This window comes from Aphelocoma coerulescens, chromosome 21 (assembly GCF_041296385.1).
Source record: "Aphelocoma coerulescens isolate FSJ_1873_10779 chromosome 21, UR_Acoe_1.0, whole genome shotgun sequence".
Classification (NCBI taxonomy): Eukaryota; Metazoa; Chordata; class Aves; order Passeriformes; family Corvidae; genus Aphelocoma; species Aphelocoma coerulescens.
Window position 1 is genome coordinate 1178664 of NC_091034.1, and position 7143 is coordinate 1185806.

General features: G+C 55.6%; 2 protein-coding genes across 3 annotated transcripts in view; one reads left to right on the forward strand and one right to left on the reverse strand.

Moving 5' to 3' along the window:
* Window positions 1-7143, forward strand: part of ARHGEF10L (Rho guanine nucleotide exchange factor 10 like) — a 63357-nt gene that overhangs the window by 27169 nt on the left and 29045 nt on the right. For both annotated transcript variants that reach the window (XM_069034705.1, XM_069034703.1), the window contains 4 exons: window positions 938-1015; window positions 1094-1273; window positions 3714-3830; window positions 6667-6759. In XM_069034705.1, coding sequence (XP_068890806.1) covers window positions 938-1015; window positions 1094-1273; window positions 3714-3830; window positions 6667-6759 — 468 coding nt within the window. The remainder of the gene's footprint in view (window positions 1-937; window positions 1016-1093; window positions 1274-3713; window positions 3831-6666; window positions 6760-7143) is intronic.
* The window catches only part of LOC138121562 (putative protein FAM47C), a gene marked incomplete at its 3' end in the record, with an annotated part of 1278 nt that continues 898 nt past the window's right edge, over window positions 6764-7143 (reverse strand). Inside the window, exon 1 of the mRNA XM_069035209.1 lies at window positions 6764-7143. This exon is cut by the window's right edge and continues 898 nt beyond it. Within this exon, the coding sequence (XP_068891310.1) occupies window positions 6764-7143 (380 nt within the window).

Here is a 7143-nt window from a genome sequence, read left to right on the forward strand (position 1 = left end):
GTGCCTGCCCCTCCCCTCACCCCGGGATTTGGGATCACGGCTGTGCCTGCCCCTCCCCTCATCCCAGGATTTGGGATCACGGCTGTGCTTGCAACCCCGTCATCCTGGGATTTGGGATCACGGCTGTGCCTGCCCCTCCCCCATCCCGTTATTCGGGATCACAGCTGTGCCTGCCCCTCCCCGATCCCGGGATTTGGGATCACGGCTGTGCCTGCCCCTCCCCGATCCCGGGATTTGGGATCACGGCTGTGCCTGCCCCTCCCCGATCCCGGGATTTGGGATCACGGCTGTGCCTGCCCCTCCCCTCATCCCAGGATTTGGGATCACGGCTGTGCCTGCCCCTCCCCCATCCCGTTATTCGGGATCACGGCTGTGCCTGCCCCTCCCCCATCCCGTTATTTGGGATCACGGCTGTGCCTGCACTTGCCCCAATCCCTGGATTTGGGATCACGGCTGTGCCTGCCCCTCCCCCATCCCGTTATTCGGGATCACGGCTGTGCCTGCCCCTCCCCCATCCCGTTATTTGGGATCACGGCTGTGTCTGCACCACCCCAATCCTGGGATTTGGGATCACGGCTGTGCCTGTATTTCCCCCGATCCCGTTATTTGGGATCACGGCTGTGCCTGCCTCTCCCCCATCCCGTTATTTGGGATCACGGCTGTGCCTGCCCCTCCCCGATCCCATTATTTGGGATCACGGCTGTGCCTGCCCCTCCCCGATCCTGGGATTTGGGATCACGGCTGTGCCTGCCCCTCCCCCATCCCGTTATTTGGGATCACGGCTGTGCCTGCCCCTCCCCGATCCTGGGATTTGGGATCATGGCTGTGCCTGCCCCTCCCCCATCCCGTTATTCGGGATCACGGCTGTGCCTGCCCCTCCCCGATCCCGGGATTCGGGCTCGGTGCCATCCCGGCCGATCCCCGTCTCCCGTGGCAGGTGGTGCGCCGGCACATCCTGGGCTCCATCGTGCAGAGCGAGCGGAGCTACGTGGATTCCCTGAAGCGCATCCTGCAGGTGGGACCCCCTTTCCAGCGGGCTCGGGGCCGCCCCGGCGCGGCTCCCGGCGTTCCCAGCGCCCCCCCGTTGCCGCAGGATTACCGGAAGCCGCTGCTGGAGATGGAGCCCAAGGTGCTGAGCGCCCGCAAGTGCCGGCTGGTGTTCTTCCGGCTGAAGGAGATCCTGCAGTGCCACTCCATGTTCCAGATCGCCCTCGCCTCCCGCGTGGCCGAGTGGGACTCGGCCGAGAAGATCGGCGATCTCTTCGTGGCCTCGGTAGCCGGGAAAAGCGGGAATCGCCAGAAGGGCCTTCCCTGGGATCCCGTCGGGGGTTGGGAATCGCCAAAAAGCCTTCCCTGGGATCCCATCGGGGGTTGGGAATCGCCAAAAAGCCTTCCCTGGGATCCCATCAGGGGTTGGGAATTGCCAAAAAGCCTTCCCTGGGATCGCATCAGGGATTGGGAATCGCCAGAAGGGCCTTCCCTGGGATCCCGTCGGGGGTTGGGAATTGCCCCCAAAGCTTCCCTGGGATCCCATCAGGGGTCTGGAATCGCCCCCAAAGCTCCTCTGGGATCAGAAACTGGGAATCGCCCCCAAAGCTTCCCTGGGATCCCATCGGGGGTTGGGAATCGCCAAAAAGCCTTCCCTGGGATCCATCAGGGATCGGGAATCGCCAAAAAGCCTTCCCTGGGATCCCATCAGGGGTCGGGAATTGCCCCCAAAGCCTTCCCTGGGATCCCATCGGGGATTGGGAATCGCCAGAAGGCCTTCCCTGGGATCCTGTCAGGGGTTGGGAATCGCCCCCAAAGCTCCCCTGGGATCCATCAGGGGTCGGGAATCGCCCCCAAAGCCTTCCCTGGGATCCCATGAGGGATTGGGAATCGCCAGAAGGGCCTTCCCTGGGATCCCGTCAGGGGTTGGGAATCGCCAAAAAGCCTTCCCTGGGATCCTGTCAGGGGTCGGGAATTGCCAAAAGGCCTTCCCTGGGATCCCATCGGGGGTCTGGAATTGCCCCCAAAGCTCCCCTGGGATCTCAGAGATCGGGAATCACCTCCAAACGTCCTCTGGGATCTCCTAAAAAAGCAGGAGTTGCCCCCAGAGCTCCCCTGGGATCCCATCAGGGGTTGGGAATCGCCCCCAAAGTTCCTCTGGGATCTCATCAGGGATCGGGAATCGCCCCCAAAGTTCCTCTGGGATCCCATCAGGGATCGGGAATCGCCAAAAGGCCTTCCCTGGGATCCCATCAGGGGTTGGGAATTGCTCCCAAAGCTTCCCTGGGATCCCATCAGGGGTCTGGAATCGCCAAAAGGCCTTCCCTGGGATCAGAAACTGGGAATCGCCCCCGAAGCTTCCCTGGGATCCCATCGGGGGTTGGGAATCGCCCCCAAAGTTCCTCTGGGATCCCATCAGGGATCGGGAATCGCCCCCAAAGTTCCTCTGGGATCCCATCAGGGATCGGGAATCGCCAAAAGACCTTCCCTGGGATCCTGTCAGGGGTTGGGAATCGCCCCCAAAGCTTCCCTGGGATCAGAAACTGGGAATCGCCCCCAACCCCCCCTGGGATCCCATCAGGGATCGGGAATTGCCCCCAAACCCCCCTGGGATCCCATCAGGGATCGGGAATCACCTCCAAACCCCCCCTGGGATCCCATCAGGGATCGGGAATCACCTCCAAACCCCCCTGGGATCCCATCAGGGATCGGGAATCGCCCCCCAACCCCCCTGGGATCCCATCAGGGATCGGGAATCACCTCCAAACCCCCCCTGGGATCCCATCAGGGATCGGGAATCACCTCCAAACCCCCCTGGGATCCCATCAGGGATCGGGAATCGCCCCCAAACTCCTCTGGGATCCCATCAGGGGTTGGGAATCGCCTCCAAACCCCCCTGGGATCCCATCAGGGATCGGGAATCGCCCCCAAACCCCCCTGGGATCCCATCAGGGATTGGGAATTGCCCCCAAAGCTCCCCTGGGATCCATCAGGGATTGGGAATCGCCAAAAAGCCTTCCCTGGGATCCATCAGGGGTCCCACCAAAGCTCCCCTGGGATCTCAGAGATCGGGAATCACTTCCAAACCTCCTTTGGGATCTCATAAAAAAGCAGGAGTTGCCCCCAGAGCTCCTCTGGGATCCCATCAGGGATTGGGAATCGCCCCCAAAGTTCCCCTGGGATCCCATCAGGGGTTGGGAATTGCCAAAAAACCTTCCCTGGGATCCCGTCAGGGGTCTGGAATTGCCCCCAAAGCTCCCCTGGGATCCATCAGGGGTCGGGAATTGCCCCCAAAGCCTTCCCTGGGATCCCATCGGGGGTTGGGAATCGCCAAAAAATCTTCCCTGGGATCCCATCAGGGATCAGGAATCGCCCCAAAGCTCTCTTGGGATCCATCAGGGATCGGGAATCGCCCCCAGAGCTCCTCTGGGATCCCATCAGGGATCGGGAATCGCCCCCAAAGCTCCCTGGGATCCCATCAGGGATCGGGAATCGCCCCCAAACCCCCCCTGGGATCCCATCAGGGATCGGGAATCGCCCCCAAAGCTCCCTGGGATCCCATCAGGGATCGGGAATCGCCCCCAAACCCCCCCTGGGATCCCAGCCAGGACCCCCCAGCGACGGGAGGAGCGTCGGAGCGCCGGGGCCGATTTCGGGGCCGGCCCCGCCCTTCCGGGCTTTCCCGGGAAGCCCCACGCCCTTCCCGCTCTGCCGCCCTCTCCCAGTTCTCCAAGTCCATGGTGCTGGGCGTCTACAGCGACTACGTCAACAACTTCACGGCGGCCATGGCGCTCATCAAGAGGGCCTGTCTGACCAAGCCCGCCTTCCTCGACTTCCTCAAGGTCAGCCCGGCCCAGCCCGCCTCCGCTTTTCCCAAAAAAACCCCTTTTCATTCCCGGCTTTTCCCAAAAAAACCCTCCTTTTCTCCCGGCTTTTCCCAAAAAAACCTCCCGTCTTTCCCGGCTTTTCCCAAAAAAACCCCTTTTCTTTCCCGGCTTTTCCCAAAAATCCCCTTTCTTTCCCACCTTTTCCCAAAAAACCTCTTTTCTCCTGGCTTTTCCCAAAAAACTCCCCTTCTTTCCCAACTTTTCACAAAAAAACCCCCTTTTCTCCCGGTTTTTCCCAAAAAAACCGCCTTCTTTCCCAGCTTTTCCCAAAAAATCCCTTCTTTCCGAGCTTTTCCCAAAATCCCCTTTTCTCCCGGCTTTTCCCAAAAAACTCATTTTTCCCGGCTTTTCCCAAAAAACCCCCTTCTTTCCCGGCTTTTCCCAAAAACCCCCCTTTCCTCCCGGCTTTTCCCAAAAAACCCCTTCTCTCCCGGTTTTTCCCAAAAATCCCCTTTCTTTCCCACCTTTTCCCAAAAAACCTCTTTTCTCCCGGCTTTTCCCAAAAAACCCCCTTCTTTCCCGGTTTTTCCCAAAAACCCCCATTTTCTCCCGGTTTTTCCCAAAAAACCCCTTTGTTTCACAGCTTTTCCCAAAAAAAACCCCTTCTTTCCCACCTTTTCCCAAAAAACCCCCTTCTTTCCTGGTTTTTCCCAAAAAACCCCTTTTCTCTCCCAGCTTTTCCCAAAAAACCCCCCTTTTCTCCCGGTTTTTCCCAAAAAAACCCCTTTCTTTCCCGGGTTTTCCCAAAAAACCCCCCTTTTCTCCCGGTTTTTCCCAAAAAACCCCCTTCTTTCCTGGCTTTTCCCAAAAACCCCCCTTTTTTTCCCGGCTTTTCCCAAAAAACCCCTTTCTTTCCCGGGTTTTTCCAAAAAACCCCTTTCTTTCCCAGCTTTTCCCAAAAAAAACCCCCCTTCTTTCCCAGCTTTTCCCAAAAAAACCCCTTTGTTTCCTGGCTTTTCCCAAAAATCCCCTTTCTTTCCCACCTTTTCCCAAAAAACCCCCCTTCTTTCCTGGCTTTTCCCCAAAAAACCCTCCTTTTCTCCCGGCTTTGCCCAAAAAACCCCCTTCTTTCCCCACTTTTCCCAAAAAAACCCCCCTTCTTTCCCGGCTTTTCCCAAAAAATCCCGTTTCTTTCCCATCTTTTCCCAAAAAACCCCCTTTTCTCCCAGCTTTTCCCAAAAAATTCCTTTTTCCCGGCTTTTCCCCAAAAAAACCCCCCTTCTCTGCCAGCTTTTCCCAAAAAAACCCCTTTTTTTTCCCGATTTTTCCCAAAAAACCCCCCTTCTTTCTCGTTTTTTCCCAAAATCCCCCTTCTTTCCCAGTTTTTCCCAAAAAACCCCTTTCTTTCCCGGCTTTTCCAAAAAACCCCTTTTCTCCCGGCTTTTCCCAAAAAAACCCCTTCTTTCCTACCTTTTCCCAAAAAACCCTTTTCTTTCCCACCTTTTCCCAAAAACCCCTTTCTTTCCCGATTTTTCCCAAAAGACTCCTTTTCTTTCCCAGCTTTTTCCCAAAAAAACCCCTTTTCTCCTGGCTTTTCCCAAAAAACCCCTTCTTTCCCGGCTTTTCCCAAAACCCCCCTTTTCTCCCGGCTTTTCCCAAAAAACCCCCCTTTTCTTTCCTGGCTTTTCCCCAAAAAATCCTCCTTTTCTCCCAGCTTTGCCCAAAAATCCCCCTTCTTTCCCAGCTTTTCCCAAAAACCCCCTTCTTTCCCGGTTTTTCCCAAAAACCCCCGTTTTCTCCTGGCTTTTCCCAAAAAACCCCCTTTTCTCCCACCTTTTCCCAAAAAACCCTTTTCTTTCCCACCTTTTCCCAAAAAACCCCCCTTCTCTCCCGGCTTTTCCCAAAAAAACCCCCTTTTCTCCTGGCTTTTCCCAAAAAAACCGTTTTCTTTCTCGGTTTTTCCCAAAAACCCCCTTCTTTCCCAGCTTTTCCCAAAAAAACCCTTTTCTCCCGACTTTTCCCAAAAAAACCCCTTTCTTTCCCGGCTTTTCCCAAAAAACCCCTTCTTTCCCACTTTTTCCCAAAAAACCCCCTTCTTTCCTGGTTTTTCCCAAAAAACCCCTTTTCTCTCCCACCTTTTCCAAAAAACCCCTTTCTTTCCCGGTTTTTCCCAAAAACCCCCGTTTTCTCCTGGCTTTTCCCAAAAACCCCCCTTTTCTCCCGGTTTTTCCCAAAAAAACCCCTTTGTTTCACAGCTTTTCCCAAAAAACCCCTTCTTTCCTGGTTTTTCCCAAAAAACCCCTTTTCTCTCCCAGCTTTTCCCAAAAACCCCCCTTTTCTCCCGGTTTTTCCCAAAAAAACCCCTTTCTTTCCCACCTTTTCCCATAAAAACCCCTTTTCTCTCCCAGCTTTTCCCAAAAACCCCCGTTTTCTCCCGGCTTTTCCCAAAAAACCCCCTTCTCTCCCAGCTTTTTCCAAAAACCCCTTTTTCTCCCAGCTTTTCCCAAAAAAACCCCCCTTCTTTCCCGGTTTTTCCCAAACCCCCCGTTTTCTCCCGTTTTTTCCCAAAAAAACCCCTTTTCTCCCGGTTTTTCCCAAAAAACCCCTTTCTTTCCCAGCTTTTCCCAAAAAACCCCCTTTTCTCCCAGCTTTTCCCCCAAAAAACCCCCCTTCTCTGCCAGCTTTTCCCAAAAAAAAACCCTTTTTTTTCCCGATTTTTCCCAAAAAACCCCCCTTCTTTCTCGGTTTTTCCCAAAATCCCCCTTCTTTCCAAGTTTTTCCCAAAAACCCCCTTTTTCTCCCAATTTTTCCCAAAAAACCCCCCCCTTCCCTCCCTCCCCTCCCTTCCCAGAAGCGGCAGATGGCCAGCGCCGACCGCGTCACGCTCTACGGGCTGATGGTGAAACCCATCCAGAGGTTCCCGCAGTTCATCCTCCTCCTGCAGGTGACAGCGGTGGGGGAGGGGCTGGAGGACACCGGGAGGGTCTGGAGAAGGTTTTTGGGAGGTTCTGGAGGACATTGGGAGGGTCTGGAGAAGTTCTCAGGAGGTTCTGGAGAAGTTTTGTGAAGGTTTTGCAGAAGTTCTTGGGAGGGTCTGGAGGTTTTGGGGAGGTTCTGGAGATCTTTGGGAGGTTCTGGAGGTGTTTGGGAGGTTCTGGAGATGTTTGGGGAGGTTCTGGAGGAGTTTGGGAGGTTCTGGAGGACATTGGGAGGGTCTGGAGGTGTTTGGGAGGTTCTGGAGGTGTTTGGGAGGTGCTGGAGGACATTGGGGAGGTTCTGGAGATGTTTGGGAGGGTCTGGAGGACATTGGGAGGTTCTGGAGAAGTTC